At 38.4% G+C, this 23,182-nt stretch overlaps 1 protein-coding gene and 1 long non-coding RNA gene across 2 annotated transcripts; one reads left to right on the top strand and one right to left on the bottom strand.

The window, feature by feature from the left end:
• Positions 1–3,255: 3,255 nt before the first annotated feature.
• Positions 3,256–17,827, bottom strand: LOC117667742 (uncharacterized). The gene is made up of 4 exons (XR_015732999.1): positions 17,737–17,827; positions 11,934–14,564; positions 9,358–9,484; positions 3,256–5,435 (listed from the first exon to the last, which is right to left on the bottom strand). It is a non-coding gene; the product is annotated as an uncharacterized LOC117667742 (long non-coding RNA).
• Positions 14,223–17,965, top strand: IFT22 (intraflagellar transport 22). Its single transcript, XM_034420890.3, has 5 exons — positions 14,223–14,351; positions 15,516–15,595; positions 16,460–16,549; positions 17,478–17,680; positions 17,770–17,965. The coding sequence occupies exons 1-5, from the start codon at positions 14,313–14,315 to the stop codon at positions 17,916–17,918; spliced, it is 561 nt and encodes a 186-aa protein (XP_034276781.1). The 5' UTR covers positions 14,223–14,312; the 3' UTR covers positions 17,919–17,965.
• The last annotated feature ends 5,217 nt before the right edge of the window (positions 17,966–23,182 follow it).

Genomic DNA, 23,182 nt, shown 5'->3' with positions numbered 1-23,182 from the left:
GTGTACGTCTGCAGTGACCCCAAATATGTGCATGTGTGCTAATTTTGGTTTCCTATTATACATCACCTCATATGGTGTCTTATTCACAATACTGGACCAGGTTCTATTTTGAGTGTAATTTGAATAATGTAAGGCTTCTGACCAAAATTGTTTGCCTAAACCAGCATCCTCTAATGTGCACCTAATCATGGTTTGTAATGTGGAATTCTTTCTCTCTGCAATCCCGTTCTGGAACGCAGAAAATGGACTAGACGTGTAATGTAGCATTCCTCTATCCTTTAACCATTGGGAGAATTCTTTAGACATGAATTCACATCCCCTATCTGTCATAATTTGTTTTATTCTGATATTATGTTGTGTTTCTATGCGTTTGTAAAATTCCTTAAATTTTTGAAAGGTTTCATCCTTGTGTTTTAATGTGTAAACAAAACCATAGCGACTGTAATCGTCTACTATTGTTAGGAAGTAACGTTTTCTATAAGTGATCGATGGAGTTAATGGGCCAACTAAGTCCATGTGTACTAAGTCAAAAATTTTGTTAGTTGATCTGGTGGATTTTTTTGGCCTGGGACTAGTTTTTAGTTTAGTAGATTTACATACTGAGCATTCCAAATAATTTTCACAATTTTTTATTTTGACACCTTCTGCGTGTTCAGTCATTTTTTGTACTACAGGAAAACTTGCATGTCCTAACTTCCTATGTAAGATGTGAGCACACTCGTCATGAATTGGTTTACCTATTTTTGGTTTCTTTTCATTGTGTGTATCTGTGTGATCATGAGATATTTTACATTCATCATTGTCACTGTTACTAATATTTTCATCATCTGCCTCAATACAATCTTCCATATTTGAATCAATGTTATGTAACCATCTTTCTTTTGTTATCAGATAGGGTAGGCCTCCTTTAATCATCACAGTGCCTACATTTGTTTTATTCTTCTCTAAAGTTGCTTTTCCCTTTGAGAAAACTATATTGATGTCAGAATCTCTGCTTAGTTTTATGGCACTTAGTATGTTATGAGGTATTTCTGGTATTAACAATACCCCCTCTATTTTTCCTAGACCAGGCAAGGTCACATTCCCTCTGCCTAATACTTGAACTTTTTCTTGATTAGCTACCTTTATTACAAACTTATCTTCTGTAAATGAAGACAATATATTTTTGTTATTAGTGGTGTGATTAGTTGCCCCAGAATCAATAAGCCAATTATTGTTCTCATTTTGTTGCGTTTTAGTGCTGTCTTGTTTATTTAGTCCATTCAGTGAACCAGATTTTCTCTCTTTTGAATTTTCTCTGCCCCCTCTACTTTCTCTGTAATTTGGTGGGCTTCTATATTTATGTCTATCTGTGGAAGACTGTCTATAATTGTATTTATTCCTATATTCTGACCTATGTCTTTCCTTTGAAATTTTGGGACAATCTCTTCTATTGTGTTCCCTGGACCCACAATTGTGGCATTTAAAAGTTTCATTATATTTTTCTTGGAAAGCTACCTTCCTAAAAGATTTGTGTTCTGTATGATTGCTATAACGATTTTTTCTTGAATTGTCTTCTGCTATCAATTTGTTAGACAGACTTTCTATTGATAAATATCCTAGATTGATGGTGTCTAAGTGTGACATAAAACTATCCCATGATGAATCAAGTGAGTTGATAATAACACTTTTCATTGTTTGATCTGAAATCACTTCCCCCCTCAAATGCAGCTCAGCTCTTATTTTGTTTAAAGATATTAAATGCTCACTTATGGAAACCCCTGGTTTTACTCTGGAAGAAAAGAAGTCCTTAGACATTCTTGTGGTGGTAGCTACACTATCGCTGTGAAACAAATTAAACATGCATTGAATTATTTCTGAAACAGTTAGATTTGGTTTGATGCTATGATACATTGCAGGAGACACGCTAGATATTATTAAGAAAAATGCCTTATGGTGTAAACAATCTATTTTTAAAGTCCAAGGTCTTCTTGGGGGACTAGTGATAAAAAATAATAAATTTTCTTTCATAAAGACAACCTGGAGCTGTTGATACCATTCTTGCAAATTAATGCCATCAACCCTAAGTTTTGGGAAGTCACTGGGTAAGTTTCCCACATTATTTTGTCCATTACTTACAACCTGAGGTAGTCCGTGGTCTCGCAAGTGTAGGAAATTGCAAAACGGCATGGGGATGCTCGCAACGAGTCTGCGCGGTTCTCTGGCCAGTTCAAGTCTTTCCGGACCGTCTACGTAGTTTCGCACATGCGCGTTGTTCATTTCTTCTTTGGCGTCGTCGTGGAAGGTTCTCTCCATTGTAGCTCGCTCGCTCCGCTCCTCTTCAGACGAGTCGGTCTCTGGCTCGGTCTTAGGAGTTCTGATGGCGGCGACTGTTCTTCTCTTTCTTTTGGGTGCGTTGGCACTTGCTTCGGTCTGCGGTGTAGGGCGGAATCGACATGGCTCTCTGGGCTCGGGCGTCGTCGCTCTCGAAGTCAGGATGGGAGCGTGCAGGTCTTGAAGTATCGGCTTGTTCGCTTGCTTCTTCGTTGGCGCTTTGGAAATTTTTAATTTTGGCCCAAATGCAGCAAAAAGCGTCTTCATTGCTGACTTTACTTGGGATTTCGTTAAGTCGTCTTCACTTTCTGATTCTGGCTCTTCCGAAGAGTTTGAATCCTCCTTTTCACTTTCGTTGTCTGATAACGTTTTTCGCGCCAGAAATTTTGAACTGAGCATTTTGATTGGCTCTGCTTCGCTCACTTTGGAGGCTTGTTGAAACCAAGATGGCTGCCATTCAAAATTTCGCGCGGGATCACATTTTTTCTTTTTCATAACGACTTTCTCTGTAGTCATATCACTCACAGTTTTTTGGTCTTTGGGTTTCTCTTTAGCGATGTTTTTCTCTCTCGCTGCTCCGCTGTTCTTCAGCATTTCTTGGAGGTTCGCGATGAGGCTTTCATCATTCTTCTGGCTTTTTAATAACTTCAATATCTCTGACCTGAGTTCGTTATTTTCTATTTCGATTTCCTCCTGGCCATCATTTTCATTTATTAATTCTTCTTCTTCAGTGGTGTATTCTCCGGATTCTCTCGAAATCGCGTTTGTGGATTCGTTGATTATTTCTTGTTCAGTTTCTATTTCTTTGCTGTAGGCCCTGGTGTTGGGCCTATCTTTCTTAGACATTTTTAGGTATTTATTGAGTCAATCAACCATCCTCTGCTACCAGCTTGTTGCAATATTTTCAGGATCAGACTCAATAATAATAATAAGAGTTAGAGGTTTAAATATATTTCTCTTTAATTATAATAGGCATTCTATATTCACTGAATATTCACAGATAGAAGCAAAGAAAATGGTGAAGGTGGCTCCTTATATATACAAAGGGTGGAGCCAAGAGTGGGAGTGGTGAATTATGAATACATTAAGAGTCAAAGAATAAGTTAACCCCTGATATCCCATATATACATTATTTACACATTAGGGAATAAGGCATTTACATCTGACATGGATATTGAAAAAGAACAAGAGAAAGAAAATAAAAGCTTCCGAATTATAGATTTAAAGTTAGTTATGTACTGAAGTATCATGGGTTAGAAGAAGAACTAGCTAATTATGTGATTGTTGTAAATGGATGATGGACTTTAATATACTTTGTCAAATTGGGGAAATAGAAAAAGGGGAAGACAGCAGAAAATAATGATGAATGGGATAAGGGAAATCAACAAATTATTTTGGAGACTTACAGATTAAATCTGAGCCAGGCTGAGATGTTAGGCATTGGTCAATACCAGGAGTTTTCAAATCTCAACTATGGAAATTTTAATTTAAAAATATCTCATAAATCTTGATCAGCAGGCAAAGTTCTAGTAATAGAAATTTGATGTTTACATCTGAACTCTTTATTTCCCTGTGATGTCTCAGGGAACCTCAACAGCTTGAAAGATCCTGGTCTCTATGTTTACCACTGGTCATCCCAATTTTTTTCTTTTTTATATACTTCATTAAAATTTTATAAAAGCTAAAATATAAAATGCAAACAAACAAAATATTAAGAAGGAAAAAGATAGGTTAAGGGAAGGTGTAAAGAAATAAAGTAAAACAAGAAGAAATAAAGAATTAAACTTTCAAGATAGTTATAAATATATAATGCATTGAACTTTTGATCTAAAATTCAGTAATACCTGTATTTCTATCATCATAAACACTTCTATTTGTCAATCTTAAAATTAATGTAGCATTTCAGTTTCTAACAAAAAGTCAAAAAGCAGTTCCCACGTGGAAACAAAGTTAGACATTTTAAAAAAAAAGGTAGTAAATTTTGCCATCTCAGTCAGTTCCATTATCTTCGGCATCCATTCTTCCATTGTGGGACACTCTAAGTCTTTCCATCTCTGAGCACACAAAAATCTTGCTGCAGTTATCATCTATAGAAACAAAAATCCCAATTTTTTTTCTTTAACTGCTTATCCCTGAAACCTAACTGGTCATCTCAAATGAATGGCATTGAAGATCACATATATTCCGAATGCAATTTCTAGTCAGGATAGGCAATGGGAATTATAAGAGTTGCACTCAATGGGTTTGGGGATATTGCAGGGGTAAAATCTACTTACCTTCCCTACCTGTTCGGAAGTGCGCGTGCCATCATCATGTCCTATTTTTGACCCTCTGCGCATGCGCAAAGCTGCCTGCGCATGTGCAGAGGGTCAAAAATGGGTTCCAACCAGGAAGTGACTACATCCAGGCGGGTGGGCGGAGCCTCACACTGCTGCTGTTACCAGTTCGCCAAACCACGCACTACCGTTCATTACCAGTTCGCATGAGCCAGACAGAACCGGCAGGATTTCACCACTGGGATATTGGGAAACTGCCAGCCAAGCTGGAAGGAGGGTCAAGCAAGGGCCTAGCTTGAAATCTTCACACAGCCACAAGCAGGATAAACTTAACTTCCCCCATGATCCACGAAGCCTTAGCTGGTTGTTCCCAGGGGAAGGCAAGCAATCTGGTAAGATTCTTGTAACATAAGTGGTATATAATAAAGTTACTGACTTTTATTATTCATGAGTGGCTCTGGTTGCTTCTGACAGGAAAATAACCAAGTTTAATTAAACTGCTCCAAGCTCCATTGGGGGATGAATATAGAATACCGTGTTTTCCCAAAAATAAGACCCTGTCTTATATTTTTTTGAACCCTAAAATAAGCGCTTGGCCTTATTGCCATGCGCTCAAAAGCCCGATTGGTCTTGTTATCAGGGGATGTCTTATTTTGGGGAAAACAGGTTATAGATTCTGATATCCTGCACAGTATGAGAAGTAAGATATTGGGCTAAGAAAATGATGACAGTAAATAGATTTTTTTTAAAAAAAAAAAAACTTTATAAGAAAATCTAAGTGCAACTTACCTGTTTTTCAAGGTAACATGGGTTGGTTTTGGAGAAGAGAAAGAAAGCAGCATGATCCTTTTAGAAGTGGAAAATTGAAGATGACATACATTCTTTAGTCTTTTTGAGATATGTCATATAATGACTTATATCAGGAGTAATAAATGGATTCCCTCTTTCCCCCTAAGGTGTCTTTCAAAACTGTCTATCGGAACAATTTCTTAAAGCTATGTTGATAAATTGGATGCAGCACAGTTTGGAAGCAGAAGCAGCCAACAAAAATACCCATTCATTCCATTTATCAGGAAGATTTCTTTTCTGTGTTTAAAGAAGAGCAACCTAGAAATATGAACAGGCCAATTCATAAAAAACATTGTATACTAATAAGGTAACAGAAACAAAAGGGAGAGTTTTTCTACTAATTTGAAGAGTCACCTTGGACAACGAGTAAATAAATAATAAATAAATGTATTTTAAGTGTATTGATTAAATATTTGCTACACAATAACCATGCAGACAACCTTTTCATTGGATGAAAAGTAGCTACTGCTGCTTTCTGTGTCTGGGTTCACATACCATGCTGAGCCAAAAGGTGATTCATTTTATCTTTGGTTTAATGGCTTGCAACACAAAACATGGCTTACTTCAGGGATGGCTGAGTGTGCAGCTACATGGTGCCTATCCCCTCTTCGCAGCCTTCTGTCCATGCTTCCTGTTTTGAGAGTAAGTGTAGTATACCCCTCCTGCAGATGAATGGATTTTATTCTCCTGAGTGTCTCTCTCAGTTTTATGTTATTATAATATATGGTTTTATTTTTAAATTAGATTTGTACTGGTATTCATCTCAATTGTGCATTGGGGAGCTGAGAGTTGGCTGACTAGAGTGGCTGACAGTTATAAGCCCGTAAGTAGTAAAAAAAAAAAAAAATTAGTTAAAAACTTAAATTAGTAAAAAGTAGCTTTTTAAAAAATCAGTACTAAATTACATTAGTACTATTAATAAATAATTTTTTAAATTAAATTTGAAAAAGCACTTTTTAAATAAGTAAAATGTAGTTTAAAAAAGTTAAAAAAGAAAATCTTTGAAACTCCAATGAATAACATAATTCTGCCTACAGGCGGATTTTTTTTTTTTTTTAAATTTAGGCAGGAGATACCAGTGCTCCTTTTCTCTTGCAGGTCTGCCTTCCAGAAGACCACACCCCACAAAATTAGATTGTCGTTGATTCTGCCAGCTGTTTGCAAAGCACTAAAGATCTGGATGTGCTCCAAGGCCTAAGGCCTAAGGAGCTTATTTAATTTACCATATTGTAGATGATGGTTAGATGACCCTTGAGATGTTACCGTTCTTCTGAGCACTTATTGGGTTTATTCTAGGTCAGGGGTGTCAAACTCGACTTCATTGAGGGCCGCATCAGGGTTGAATTTGACCTTGGGGGGGCGCTGGGGGGGGCATGGCCAGGGTGTGTGTGGCCAGCTTGACATCACTCGTGTTGGGAGCACCTGTGGTGGCCCAAGCGCTCTGCCAGCGAAAACAGAGGTCAGGAGAGCCGCGCGCAACCCTCCCAAACTCCGTTCTCACTGTCAGAGGGCTGCAGGAGGCCATTGCAGCTGAAAACGGAGCTTGGGAGGGGTCAGTTTTCGCTGGCAGAGTGTTGTGGCCCGTCAGCGGCCTGTGCAGCTAGTAGCTGATTCCGACAGCGAGGAGGCTGGTGTGGTGCTGCGCCAGCAGCCTGTGCAGCTGGCACTCGAGTCAGACAATGAGGAGGCTGGAGAAGATGTGGTGCCAGAAGCGGGGATTCAGCCAGGGCCTTCAGAACCTCCAGAAGCTCCCATAAGTGAAGAGGAAGAAGAGGAGGAGCCTCTTCTCGATGCACGGGCGCGCAGAGCTGCCAAAAGGCAGGAGTGGCTCCTCAGGAGGAGGTCTCCTCGAGAGTAAGGCTTGGGGCTAATTGGCCACTCCCTTAGCCTATTTAAGGAAGGACAACTGAAGCAATTTGCAGGGAACAACTTCGTTCACTCTCCTTCGCGTCTGGATCCTAGTTCTCTTATCAGATACCTGCAAATTGCTTCTGGGTTTTCTGCCAACCATAGTAAGATTATGATTATTTATTCTTTGGATTCTTGTAGGCTGTTAAGACAGTTAATTAACAGCCTTTGTTTGAAAAAGACTGATTTAATTTAGTAAACTAAGGTTTGTACAGACTTTGTGTGTGCCGTGTTCTTTGGGGTCCGTAGCTGGGGCAGAACACAGAGGCACTACAGACCGGTCCTTCGCTGTTTCCAGAGTGGCCCTCTTAAACTTATTTCTTAAGTTTGTATGTTACCCACCTCATTGTCAAGCAACTCTGGGTGGCTTATAAATTGTTTTCTTCAGCTGCTGATGCTGTCTTGCTTGCTATTCCAGGTCGGGCCTCTTCCACTCCATTCCCTGCCCATCTGCCATCACTTCATTTCAGGCATCCAGCTTGGCTAGATTCTCAGGGTTCTCCCTGATTCTCCCCCTCCAGTAACTCACTTCACATGGGGACTGAAACAGCTTTGCCAGATCAGTCCTTCCACCTTCACCACCCTTTGCTTTTCTGTTTCTTTCTCATACTTATTATTCCCAACGGAGGATCTTGTCTTGTTTTCATAAGCTTTGTCCAAATCAATTTGATTCATTCCCCTCACCGGTCTGAGCGGTATCATGACTGAGCCCCAGAGAATTCTCTGAGCAAATTAAGTCAGATGCCAGAATCTTTCCTCCCTCTTTTTTATCTTTCAGCTAAAATACAGCTTGGCTGGTGACATTCTGAAGCTCTCCCAAAGGTGATTTTTCAAGAGGCAACTGGACTTTCTCGTTTTTCTTTGAAGATGTTTCGCTTCTCATCCAAGAAGCTTCTTCGGCAGAAAATAATGTTTTCGCCAAAGGACTGAATTTTGCAGTAACAGCTGCAAATTTCGCAGTAACAGCTGTAGATCTCCTCACAGCCACAGAGTCAGCCATCAGGAACAATAAACTGGCAGAACCAGAAGCAGAACAATTAAGGATGAAGGTATCTGCAGCTCTCGCCAGTGCCAAAACATCCCCTTCCAACCTCAGAGCTGAAGAAGCTTCTTGGATGAGAAGCAAAATGTCTTCAAAGAAAAACCATGACCTGGATGACTGAGAATCTCCATAGACATTCTGAAGCTCTGAAATTCATTCATTCATTCATTCATTTGTCTGTTCAATTTACACACCTACCCATTCTAAATACATGGCTCTGGGTGGCTTAAAATAATTGGGAAAAAAAAGAAAGAAATGTAAATATATAAAAGCATTAAAAACCATATAAAATATATAATTGGCAACCAAGGCATAAAAGGTATTGGTTCTCATCTTCAAAGCGCTCTATGGCTTAGGGCCCAGTTATTTACGAGACCACCTTCTGCCACCGATAACCTCCCACTGGCCAATACGCTCCCACAGAGAGGGCCTCCCCAGGGTGCCGTCTGTCAGGCAATGTCGGCTGGCGACCCCCCCGGGGAAGAGCCTTCTCTGTGGGGGCACCTGCCCTCTGGAATGAGCCACACCCAGGGATACGACTGATCCCGGACCTCCGGACCTTCCGCCGGGCTCTGAAGACTTTTTTATTTCAGCAAGCCGGGCTGGGTTAAAAATCTTTTAATTGGTGAATTTTATGGGTAAGGGGTTTTTAAATTGGGGGGAGCCGAAGATAAATTTAATTCTGTTTTATAGTATTTTAATGTTTATATTGTATGTTTTTAAATTTTGGCTGTTCACTGCCCCGAGTCCTTCCGGAGAGGGGGCAGTATAAAAATTAATTAATTAATTAAATAATAAAATAAAATAAAATAAAATAAAATAAAATAAAATAAAATAAAATAAAATAAAATAAAATAAAATAAAATAAAATAAAATAAAATAAAATAAAATAAAATAAAATAAAATAAAATAAAATAAAATAAAAACAACAACTTTCAACAAAGCTACTGCACAGGCTCTACCACACACCTGGGTTTCCATGTCTGGTGACACAGCCACATCTTCAAGGGTTTGAGGATGCCAAGGGTCAGGGCCCGTCTGATCTTCTCATCTAAGAAACTTCTTCAGCTCTGACTGGATGGTGGAAGCAGAACGTCTTCAAAGAAAAACAAGAAAGTCCAATTGCTTCTTGAAAAAACACCTTTGGGACAATCATGACCTGGATGACTAAAAATGTCCATAGACTTCCACCTGCTAAGCCATACATACTGTAGACTGTGGTTTTCAAACCAGATTATGGCTAAATTCACAATGTGTGAATCCAGCTGTTTTCTTAAATCCTCAACAGTATACAGTCTATCCCTTCACACAGTACTATATATTTTTTATTTTTTAAAAAACAATAACCTGCTCACTCAGGATTTAATGTTTCTAGAACACAATTTGTCTGCTTCAAAATAGTATCCAGTTTAAGATTATAATATGTTGGATGCAAAAAGCCAAATAACCATTAGATGACAGCCAAGAGGCAATAAAAGCACATCTTTTCTGCCAACTGGTGGTTGACCATGATATGAAACAAACCAGAAGTGAGGAATAAATATTGTGTGGGCTGTTAACTTTATGGAAAAAGAAGTTGGAGTAACTAGGATCACACACGCACACACAGGTATGAAGACTGTGCTTACCCACTCAACCACAACCAAAAATAACCAAGATTATTACTTGTTAGCATGTTGAAGGAATGCAGCCGCTATCTCCTCTGCTCTCATTAAACATGCTGTATGAAGTCGGTTTATTTAGGTTACATTTAATATGCTGTATGAGCCCAGCCATTGGTTTATTCATCCAATCTTTATTAAACAAACTATGGCCTACTTGGCTGTAAACATTTGAGTGACTACAGATCAAAAGTTTAAGCAGCTTGACTTTTACTGTAACTATTGTTAAATAATTAGGAGTGAGAAACATAATTGCTAAATAATTGGAAGCCAGCTGCTGAGATGCTGCATTAGACATTTTTATTTTGATTAATGTAAGCATCCAGTTTCAAATTTGTGGGCTAACCATGGTTTGATGATAACCATCTCAATAATGGTTAGGATCTACCTTGTGTGCTAAGCCAAATCAGACATACCACATTATTGTTTTAGCACCACGTATGAGTGCAGCTAGTTGGAAACTGAAGAGAACATGAGTTAGTTACAAGTAGACATAATATTTTACTTCCAGTAATCAGATTTTATTATTTTCTGTTCCAAAAACACAAGCAATACGTACAACGGTTTGCAAATGTAATTTGCCAGACAGAGCAGTGAACAAAGAAAAAGTTAGGTATGCCTGGGTTGCAAGCAAAATATCGTCCCAATCACTGTCAACTTTTTTTTTTTAATGTATTATTAGTCTCCAAGCCCAGATGTCAGCCAGGGCTCTCTTAGACCACAGGCGAAGATAGGGGAAAAAATGTAACTCAGGCAGCAAACAGGGACCTGCAGCTTAACAGACCAGGCTTTTACAAGCCTAAGCAGAATTTTATCATCTTGTCCACTTGCCAGTATTTTAGGCACAGGAGATGTGAGCCAAAAGAAAGAAATCTTCCCAACCATCCACTTGTGTTTTGATTTTGTACAATGTGACATAGAAACAGACAGAAGAGAGGGCAGTAGCTCCAACCTCTAGCAATCTACTCCCACATTTTAGGGACCCTTGTGAGATCTGAATTGGGAAAAAGGTTTATGTAACTATGTCAATAAATAGAAATAAAGGAGACTTGGAACAGACTCGGGTTCTAGGGAATTGTTATCCCTTGGAGGTTATTCGGACAAGAAGCATAAACCACGAGTAGTAATTACTAGTGTCATGCAATGTGCATTTAGAGAAGAAATGTGGAGGGGGGAGGGGGGCAGAAAGTTCCAGAGAGAAACCCCAAATAAGTGACTATTCTGAATACTTCCTGAACAAGTCCCAAACTGGATGGGGAAGGGAGTGAAGAAGAGGCTCAGGTGGCTACATCCTGGAATCTCTCAGAGTATAGGTAGTCCTCGACTTAAGACCATTATTGAGCCTGGAATTACAGTTGTAGGTTGTTATGGTTGTAAGTCAAGGCATCACATGGCTAGACCTGATTTTTTTTTATTATTATGCAAATACTGTTATCACTGAGCAAATCCATACTACCCAATGGGTGGGGTTTTTTGCAAAAAAAAAAAAAAAGTAAATGCCCAAAACTAGCCAAAATATCAAAAATCATGGTCACATGATGTTGTAAGAGTGAGCTGGTTACCATGCACCCAAAATGTAGTCACATGGACTGTGGGGCGATGCGGCATCGTAAAACCCATGATGGCCTATCAAATTCAAACTGAAGAACAAGGTTTGTCAAGATGGTAATCATAACTGAAGCTTTGCCCATTTTTACATGAAAAAAGGGCAGGACTTCAATTTGGCAGCTGCCATCTTGACTTTTTTTGCCGTCCACCCTCAAAGACTCCACCAGGTTCACAGTAAGAATGAGGCCATTTTGCCAAGAAGAGTTTGAGAATCCCTTCCACACTATTCCACTCAAGCCAACAGGATTTCAAGGGAATGATCTATGAATTAGCTACCTGATGAGTGATTTGCTCCAGAAGTAAATAACTGCACAAACCACCCTGGAGCTAAACTCGAAGAAGTGTTATTCCTGAGGAAGTATTGAGTTGCACAGACAAGGGTCAGGTTTTCGAATGTAATGAAGTCACCATCTTGTCGCCAGTGAGATGACTTTCTCCTTTAAAAGAAAAAGAGAGAAAGTGTACTGGAAATCAGAGTGCCAGCAGGTCACTGAAGTGTGTAGCCCACCCACTCACAGGCTAAATCAGCAACCAATCCAGCATTCTGCTTGCTGAACCAGATAATGGGTGGGTGGGGGGAGGGAGGGAGGGAGGGAGAGAGAGAGAGAGAGAGAGAGAGAGAGAGAGAGAGAGAGAGAGAGTCAGTTGGATGGGATACTTTTTATCCTAACAAAAACAGAACACAGGAGAGGACTGGAGAAAAAGTGGGGGCTGCTACACACAATGAAAACCTGTCAGTGGTATTAAGTTAAGGAAAACAGAGAGAAAGGAAATTAATTTAAATACACTCAGCCACTAGAGGTTACTGTTGCTCTATCTATTTTTAGATTAGAATGGCTTTATTAAGAAAGGGAAACTGCTCTTAGTGTCCTCTTGGGTACCCTCTTTCTAGGTTTTCAGCTGAAAACTTTTACCGCTTCAGATGCAATCACGGTTTTAATTTTTCTGCCATTTCTTTATCACCGACCCTTGTGATAGAGAGAAATCTGGACAACATTTTGGAGAAATCAAAATCTGCAGTATTCACACTGCAGACCTGTGTTTCCAAGAAAGAATCAATTCAGTGAAATATTCACTTGAGAAGAAACAGCATGCTCTCTGAGCCAGTTCTATAAACACAAGTAAAATAAAACACAGATTTTGTTTTTGTTCTTTTTAAAAAAACAGAATTCGTTTGAGAGTGCAAGAGTAATCTTCCTAAATGACATTTATTTACGTATTCAGTAGATTTATAAGGCTGCCCAATTCAATGTGACTCTAGGGTGGTGTGCAACAACAAAAAGCAAACAATAAATCCAAAAAAGAGTAAAATGATGTAAAAACATACACAATATATAAATATGAATATGAAAGCAAAGTCAATTTTGTCTGCTCTCTGATTGCCTTGCTGCAAGCATCTCCCAGTTTTGGGAAACTAGAACTGATATCATCACTATGTATACTGATATATCTATATATACTGTATATATAGATCTATCTAGAAGAGTGCTGCCTGTTATTACATTTGTCCAAAGGTTGTTCTCAGTTTCTGAGCAGTAAACAAATCTACCATCTCATTTTTTGTTTCCTGCCCTAACAACACTTGTGGTTAAAGGTTAAGATGATAATCCTATAGATTCTTTTTCGATGATTTACAGTTTTATCATTTTACTGTTTTATGATTGAAATCATTGTGTAAACTGTCCACAGAAATGTAATTACTGTGGATTAAATATTTCTTAGTAACAGTAATAACAATTGTGTTCTTCCTCTACTTAAGGTACCTTACAGAGGGGCAGACCAATTTTCAGAACTGAAAAAGATGCAATCAGACTCTCATAGGTATACTTACATAGCCCTGTTGTCATCTCAATCCCTACAAATGAGTCTTTGTTTCTTATCTCCCTTCATTGCGAATATTGTGCATTTATTCTTATTATTTTCAGTTCTTCGCCAAACTTTAACCCATCAGAGGACTCCGTCTGGATTCTCATCACTGCTTAGTTCACCCAAAAATTTTCAATGAGAAACCTTTTAAAAAGGTTTTTCTCCTTTATCAATTTATCTGATTTTTTTGGGAGGGGGGGGAAGAATCAGGAAATTTGGGCACTGTTTTGAAAAATAGATTTGGATTTGGGAATAGAAAGAAAATATATTTGTTTGGATGCAATATCCCACTGAATTCAATTTGCAAATCCTTCTGGCAACTTATTCCATTAGGCTTTCATGGATCACAGCCTGGTTCAGCAAAAGCAGGGATAAAGTCATGAGAAAAGGAAAAGAAAATAAAGAAAACGTTGTCTTAGGAGCGTATTCCTTGCAACTAGTGCAGTGCGATTCTGTGATTTAGGCAAGCAGGAAACAACTTCAAGTTGCCAGAATATACTCTGTTGCCTTTAAACCAAAAGTCTAACGAATGGTTGTTTTTTTTACGATCTGCAACAGAAGCAAACAATTTAATTACAGACAAAGATAAAGAAAGTCTTCTCCGCCCCGCCCTGAGAGACCTGCAAACAGAGCCTGTCAGGGCAGCCTCTCCTTCTCCCGCCCATAGCAACCGCCCTTAGCAACACGCGCGTGGCTGGATTGGGCGGAGCTGTCTGGATCTTCGGTCCTTTGGAGCGTCGGGTCGGCTTTCTATGCAAGGCCGAGGCTGCATGGCCTAGTCCGAAAGGGATGCTAAAAGTAAAACTCCTTTTCGTAGGCCCCAGCGAGGTGAGTGTGTGCTTCCAAGACCTTCTCAAAGAAAGGAAACCTCTCACGGTCTTGTCTCTTGACTCCTCGTCCTTTTCTAAAATCGGACGGGAAAGGCTGCGAGGCAAACCGGAGTTACAGCCTACTAAACTCCTCCGAAGATCGCCAGGTGGGGAAGGATGGAGCTCTGTTGCCTTCACTTGCCTCGGTGGACTCCCAAAGGCATCGGGTTGCCTAAGGGTGAGAAACAGGATGCTGAAGAACTGGATGCCAGCTTGGCATAATCGAGCAATGCATTTTCTATTCCTACTGACAACGGCCATTAAAACAGTACTGTAGAACCTTCATGTTAAGAAACAGTCTATCTTTGCGAACAAGAGATCCCATTCCTTAGTATTCTGCTGCGTCTTTCTTCTCTGGTTTCCTAGATAGTCTGATCCAGCAAGTTTCTACTTATTACAGGTAGTCCTTGACTTACAACCATTCCTTTAGTGACGGTTCGAAGTGACAATGGCACTAAAAAAAGTGACACACACTTATGATCGTTGCATGGATGGTCATGAGTTCAAAATTCAGATGCTTCATATTTATGACGGTTGCAGTGTCCTGGGGTCATGTGATCGAACACCTTTTGCGTCCTTCTGACAAGCAATGTCAATGGGGAAGCTATATTTACTTAACAATTGTGTTACTAACTTAACAACAGCAGTGATTTGTTTAACAACTGTGGCAAGAAAGGTTGTAAAAATGGAGCAAACTCACTTAATGACAGAAATGTTGGCCTCAATTGTGGTCGTAAATTGAGAACTACCTGCTACTTTATTCTCAAGATGCCTAATCGTTGCCAATTTGGGTTGAGGCAGGTGGGAATTGGAGTCCAAAATATCCTCTCACCTTGGATGGGGAAAACAATGTCAAAATGTTCCTTGAAACTAATCCCAGTTGTGTGCACTCATTCATGCATCACATTTCAAAACTATTTAAAAATATATCAGTCACTGTGGGGAAGAATTCCAGGTGGGATCTTCTTTAAGCTGCAACCAGTATTAAAAAATACCTCTGTTCCAAACTTGTCAGAGCAGCCATGAAAAGGTATAGTTTTGTCGGGTGCATCATAATACTTTTGTTGTAATTTAATTCCTGCTGATGCTTAGGTAATTTTGTTTCTGAATTTGTTTGTGATAGGCTGGAAAATCTGTCTTGGCAAACTTCTTGTCAGAGACCATTGAAGGTATTGGCAGTTACATCCCCACACAAGGAGTAAGGTGAGGAGGAATAGACTTATTTACTGTGCACCTGATTAAACAAGCAAACTTTAAAATGTCTGAAACCATTCATTAAAATCATTGTTAGTAATTTCTCCCTGTCTGGAAACAACTTAGATCATACTGATTTACAGGCAGTCCTTGATTTATAACACAATTGGGACCAGAAATTTCCATTGTTAAACAAGGCAGTTATTAAATCACTTACTTTTTTCAGTGTCACTGTAACTTTGAACAGTGCCTAAATGAATAATTGTAAGTTGAGGACTACCTGTACTAACTTACTTCTTCAATAATGAAATCTTGACATTTAGTACATACCCAGTCTAATACATGTGGATCACTGCAGAAATGAATGTGATTATCTTGCTTGTACATAACTCTCCCAAAGCTTACTATCCTGCAAAAAGGTTTGCTAAATGTGTGGCTCAGATGAGATAGCTGCATTTTTCTGCTGAGAACAGAACAAGGAGTTTCATTCTCTGGCAACCTGTTTGATTTGTTAATCTCAGGATGCAGGGAATAGCTTTCCATTCCCCTTTTCATTCAAATTCCATGCAGTACATTTGTCAACATGTAGTTTTTGACTGACAGGCTAATGCATAAATCCAAGATTATGAGTGCCTCTTTCTGTTGAAACAAGCGGTAGTAGTGGCTGATATTAGCCAGTGGGCAGAGAAGATTGAATGTCTGAGAGAGTTCTAACTAGACTTTGATTGGAAAGAAGAGAAATTAACCATGGCAAGTAATATGATACAGTACAGTTCATTTGAAAAATATTCTGTCAGTATCCAGATCAGGATTCCTTTTTCTCTAGCACGCCTGCTTTATTTACTCAAATGTAGTACCTATTTTACATTTTAGGATTTTAGAATATGAGAAGCCACATTTCAATGGAAACAGCAAAGGACCTGGATGTCGGTTTGAACTGTGGGATTGTGGAGGTGATCAAAAGTGAGCAAGTTTCTTATATATCTTGCCAGCTTTCTCAGTGTAGGTCCATTCATAACCTGGGCCAGACCGTTAAGCTAAGGAACCTTAACTATGATTTGGCATGGTAGCTGAATTGATGATTTGTAATCAGCTAGCAAAATAGAGCTAGAAATTATGATTTGAAAGGGAGATTGAACACCATGACATTTGGTACCTACACCTTGGTATGATACATCGATTAAAAAACCAGTTTTTTAAAATCACATAGAAAGCCTCCACAGATAAAGACGCACCTTGTTGCAGGCAAGTACCGTAGTCTGGTGGGTATTTGCATTATGGCATAAACTGATGTAAATTAGATTCTGAAAGAGGATATGCTCAAGGCACATAATGTTTTTATTATTTATTATTGCAATTACAGTATGCTTCTTATTTGGGGGGAATTTAAAATGTTATACATGAGAGTTTCTCTCCCATCATTCAAGCTACAACCACCCTGTGAATTATGTTGGGCTGTAAGAGAAACTGAGATATGCACATCTGTAGCCATATAGGAATTTCACATATAACACTAAGGCTTAATTAAATTATAATTTGGCTTGCTGGTTATACAACATGTCAATGTTTCTCATCAACTTTAAAATATGTGGACTTTTAACTCCCAAAATTCCCCAGGCAGCAATTATGGGAGTTGAAGTCCACTCATCTTAAAATTGCTAAGGCTGAGAAATACTGTGTTATATGAACCCAACTGATGTGATTAGCAAACTATGCTTGACATTTTACATTAATATTTATACTTTTGATAGCGAGATGGGCTGCATATTAAGTAGTTGAAAAACTGTGGCTTGAAGCAGTGTGAAACCAGTTATTATCTGCAACTGGGTTGCATAATTTCTTATCAAACAATACTGTTTCCAGCCACATTCTTTTTCTTTTGCACTTCTAGATTTGAGACTTGCTGGCCTGCCCTGATGAAAGATTCCCATGGTGTCGTCATTATTTTTAATCCAGACTTGCCAAGCCATGTGAAGGAAATTGAAATGTGGTACTCCTGTTTTGTCCAACAGCAGCAGTTGCTTGAGAATCAGTGCTTGCTCATTGCACATCACAAACCAGGCACTCCAGGAGATGTAGACAATCTCACTTTGCGTAAGACCATAAATTTTATTTCCCCACTTTTGTGTAATCTTTCTCAAATTACAAACCTGATTCACTGTTTTCTCTCTTCAACTTCAAAGCTTCACCATTGAACAGGCTGACATTGATACACTCCAGCCTTGAAGAAGATCCTGAAGATGTTCGAATGGAATTCGTGAAGTTCCTGAAGAATATTACTAATTTGGTAAATGAGAACCGGGACAGAGAGGAGATGTTGATTATTAATTAGTAATATGATAAACGTTGGACAAATAAATGGCTATTATTTATTAATAACTTAAGTTTCCATTTGGATTTTCTTCATTATTACAAACTCATTTATTTTTTCTTCCAAATGTGAGAATAACTGTATTGACTTGGAATTGTGTAACAAGGGAATCAGCATTCACTGTGCGGTACACAATGAGAAAGAAATACATAGCTATGGATCCCTTATACAGGTAGTCTTCAACTTACAACAGTTCATTTAGTCACCTTTCAAACTTACAACAGCACTTTAAAAAGTGACATGATCATTTTTAACACTTATGATCATTTGCAGCAATGCTCTGATCATGTGATCAAAATTTAAATGCTTGGCAAATGACTCATATTTATTACGGTTGTAGTGTCCTGGGTCATGTGATCCCCTTTTGCAGCCTTCTGACAAGGAAAGTCAATGGGCAAGCCAGATTCACTTAACAACTGTATTACTAATTTAACAACTGCAGTGATTCACTTAACAACTGTGACAAGAAAAGTCGTAAAATGGGGAAAACTCACTTAACAAATTTCTTACTTAACAACATAAATTTTGGGCTCAATTGTGGTCGTAAGTCAAGGACTTCCTGTATTAAAATTAAATTCTGAGTCCACTGTTCAAAAATATCCTTCAGTATATCCAATGTTGTAATATTTGGCTTCGTTCTGTAATTGTAAATTAAGTTTGTGTTTCTTTAACTGTTATCTTCTTTACATCACATCTGTTGGCATTCATTGCTCCACTAAACCATGCTGCATTTCTGAAAAGCATCCATCTCCAATCTAATCAGCCAGTTGTGTGCTGCAACATCTTATTTAAAATTGACAATGAGCTCTAATTTGGGATCATCTTTCTGCTTTTTTTTTCATCCATGCTTGATAAAGCAGTTGGCTCTTTAGGTGCAAGGATGAGACCAGAGAGCTGATTAACATTGTTTGCTTGCTTATATTTGAATTCCTTGCCTACCAGTAGTTGAGCAGAAGCTTCAATGTGTTTGACATTATCAGCAATAGCAGGAAAATTGGTGAAATCATTAACTACCCGAGGCCAAAGTTTCCTTCCAGCAACATTAAGTGTGCTTTGGTTTATTTCATCTAAGGATTCCTTAATGATAAATAGTGTCATATATCATTTTCATGTATCTCAAACAAATTCTTAACTACTTGGGTGACAATGGCCCTGGTTTAGATTTCTCCTGAGTGGCCATTCTCTGTATGCCAAATCTGGAAGGGCTTTTCAGTTTATAGAGGAGTCCTGGCAGATGAAGTTGCAGAAGAAACATCTATATAGTACTAGAGAAAGACAAAGAGTCTGACATGGGTAAAAGTCCACATTAAAGATTACATCATGCTGATAAGAGTAGAAAAATGAAATTATTCTGCAGATATGTGTAACACGACCTGGACCTTATTAGAGAGGAAATTGCTATGAGAATTCTAACAGAGGGATAAAAACACTTTGATCTTCTCTGAGTTATAGCATGACCGTGCAAAAATAAGTGCTATTAATCAAATGAGATCTACTAACTAATCATGCAAAGCCTCATGCTGTAAAGTTCATTTTTTTCCCCATAAAACAAAGTCACTTTCATTTTTGTCTACATTTTTATAGATAATAAATGAAATGTTTATACAAATTAGAGTCGAATAAAGGTAGTTGGCGGGATTGTCTTATTATACTTTAAAAGATCAAACAAAATGTATGTATGTGTCACAGATTGCCATTTTTCTCTCTGTAGTGTGAGAAGGAATCAAGAAATATGTTAGCTTTAATGAGAAGTAACTCATATATTGTCTATAAAAGATGACTCCCAGGAAGCAGGGATGGAAAACATTCTCAGTCTTGCTTTTTCTCCACTGGTGGGTTTCAATTTTTTTTACTACCGGTTCTGTGGGTGTGGCTTGGTGGGTGTAGTGTGGCTTGATGGGCATGGCAGGGGAAGGATACTGCAAAATCTCCATTCCCACCCCACTCCAGGAGAAGGATACTACAAAATCCCCATTCCCTCCCCACTCCTGGGGGAAGGATATTGCAAAATCTCTATTCCCACCCCACTTGGGGGCCAGCCAGAGGTGGTATTTGCCGATTCTCCGAACTACTCAAAATTTCCGCTACCGGTTCTCCGGAACCTGCTGAATTTCACTCCTGTTTTCTCCTTTGGGAAAACTCAGATGTGTGGCATTTATTCAATTTGGCAATATCTATTTGATTTTCTGAAAGGCATATGGAACATATATTTTTTCTCCTCTTTAAAAGAGAAAGATCTTAAAAGTAGTGTTTATACAGCAAGTTTTATTTTGGCAACAAGACACCAAACATTCCAATACCATTGTGCTGTTTAAAATTACACAAAATGCAACATCAGTTTTTTGCACCCATTCCAACCATACAATACCCCCTTTACTCAGAGGTGACTCCGACTTGTCCTCTTCCTCTGCCTTTGAAATGAAAGTTTAACAAGAGCTTTGGTGCATCAAAAACAACTAACCAAATATTATTATTTAAGTATGAAAAATAATATAAGTACAAGACAATGCCGTTGGGTTTATAGATCAAGCTCAATTATCAAGTGCTTTGTTAAGTTTAGCCTATTATGTTCTTTGACCCAGCTAGTCTGATTTTTCAAATATATTTTGCAGCCATTAGTTAGTATGAACAAAGTCAATGGTATTTTATTGAACAAATAAACTAAACTCAGAGCAAGTCCTAGGTAGCATGATATTTGAATCCAACCTACGGTGTATTCACACAATATATTAAGTCAATTCAACTGGAGATTTACTGCTTTACTTACTTTTTAATTTGCAGAAATCAAAATTAAAACTTGCAATAAGTCATTTTGTGAGATTCTTTACCAGTTCAGTTTTTCTTCTGCAGTTAGGCTAAATATTTTTTTAATAAACTGCCTGGAAGAAAACAATTCATTGTTTGTTAGGTATGGGAACGCAGGTTCTCCGTTTCTACTGTTTATACAACATATAGGAATGTTTTGAATCTATGTGTCCTTACTGCAAAGGGGCAAATTTCAAAAAATTTCTTGCCGAACTGCAATCAGTAGATTCTTTTCAAAGTGGGAAGTTCTCTTATGCCTGTACAGTATTGGGGAGAGAAGGAATTTTCCATTTCCATTCACTGCCATTTGAAAAATAACCACTAGCTTGAAAAAGACAAGTCCAGAGAAATAAATCACCGAGATAAGGACAGATTCTTTTTTTAAGTCTATGTACTAGTGAACATATCTTTTTTTGTTTTAGTTTTGAATAATTTGTCATGGTGTGCCAGCAGATTTTGCTAACGTGGGAATTTCACCACAAATGCTTCTCTGACCTAACCTAAAATTTGAGTACCATTAATTTTCAATCATTAGTTTCAATCAGTATTTATTTATTTATTGTGCAGGAAGAAACAAAATGTTCAGGCTCATGAAATATCAAAGTCTTTGGTGAACACTTCTTACAGAGGAATGAAAGAGTGCTTTCAAACTCTTAATACGGGCAGCTTTCAAATGAGATCATGAGTTTTGAATCTATTTCAATTTATAGTCAATGCAAGGAACATTAACTACTAGTACATTTGTTTTTAGCATTTGGGGAGGTGTCTCATCTGCTTTCCATCTATTCAGAACATGCACCCACATGGAACCTTTTAGACAAGAGGAGGGAAATTACAACCCCTCTAAATGTTTTTTTTTGCAAAGATTTTCAATCACATAAAATATCTGAGAGGCAGGATAGGTTAAGATAATTTATGATTGCAAGCAAACTATTGTTTCAGGATGAAAACCAAATTATGGGGCTGTTGCTGGAATGATCCTTGGCAGTTTAAAATGTATACACCAGTCTCTCATGAGAATCCTGGGGCTTACCTAAATTTCCACAACAAAATGCCATTAATAAGAAAGATGCTAATAAATATGTCTTTGCTTAGCAATGTACATGCATCATTCTTATTTCTGATTAAAATTAGAGTAGGGGATAAAAAAAGAGCTGACATTGTCTTTGGGCATTTATGGGATACAGTTCCAAAGTCGTAAATTGACCGACTTGATTTATTCAAACCTTTGTTGAAAAACTGTACAGAACAATCCCTGAGGAATCTGGAATTACCAGCACAACAACAACAACTACAAAACTGTGCCCAAGTTCACATTTTAGAAAACAGGCTTGCCAGATTAGATATGGGAGACCCCAAAGGTTTGATATAATCCCTTTGACTGAATTGGGAATGGACAAAAAAAACAACAACAAAATTTAGCTTTGTTCCTTGTAAAAATGCAGATGAAATTCTCATAATTTGTAGAAGAGATCTGTGAACTATAAGCTAGCCAACTACATTTTATCTTGCATATTGAGAGAACCTATCTTATACCTTTACAAGCTAATAATTCAGTGTATTATGTGAACCCTGAAATTGGTTTTTTTCTTAAACTCTGGTTAACCCAACTGAAGTCAGAAAATTCATAGATGTTAGCTCTAGATTTCAAGCATGGTGGATACAAGAAGGAAAAATAGCATGTGAAGGGCCTTTGTCTAGCAAGACAAGTACTGTATTGTGATAAAAAATAACACTAACCTTTGAATGGAAAATGAAATGTGGAATGTGGAAGCTGAATGGAACCAACCAGAACACTGATTGACATCAAAAACTTGTAAGGAGCACAAGATGTAAGGCTTCCTCCTTTCACATCTTATTAAGGTAAATAACCCATGCAACTATTATGGCCAGGCTTGAATTCATACTGGTAGAGCCCTACTACTTTCTCCCAACCCTGTTCAAAAAAGGTGGGTGTGTATAAGGTGAAAGTTGTTTTTTCCATGGAATCCAGGCCAGGCTTCTTGAGGAGTGTCTGGAATGTCCTCTTCCTTCAGAGAAGCACTGACCACAACCTGGATCCAGCTTCAAATATCTTCCCAGGTGGGGCAAGGATCCAATGCACAAATGGGAGAGCTACAGTATAGCAATAGCACTTAAACTTAAATACCACTTCATAGTGCTTTATAAGCACTCTCAAAGTGGTTTACAGAGTCAGACTATTGCCCCCAACAATCTGGGTCCTCATTTTACCGACCTCAGAAGGATGGAAGGCTGAGTCAACCTTGAGCCTGGTGAGCTTCGAACTGCCAAATTGCAGTCAGCCGGCAGTCAGCACAAGTAGCCTGCAGTACTGCACTCTAACCACTGCACCACTGTGGTATTGAGAACTTGGTCCTCTTCCTTGAGGTCTACAGCTAAAAAATCTTCAATGATGTCTG

The sequence above is a fragment of the Pantherophis guttatus genome, chromosome 1 (assembly GCF_059756535.1).
Source record: "Pantherophis guttatus breed Tessera chromosome 1, ASM5975653v1, whole genome shotgun sequence".
Lineage (NCBI taxonomy): Eukaryota > Metazoa > Chordata > Lepidosauria > Squamata > Colubridae > Pantherophis > Pantherophis guttatus.
This window is presented reverse-complemented; position numbering and strand designations above follow the sequence as displayed.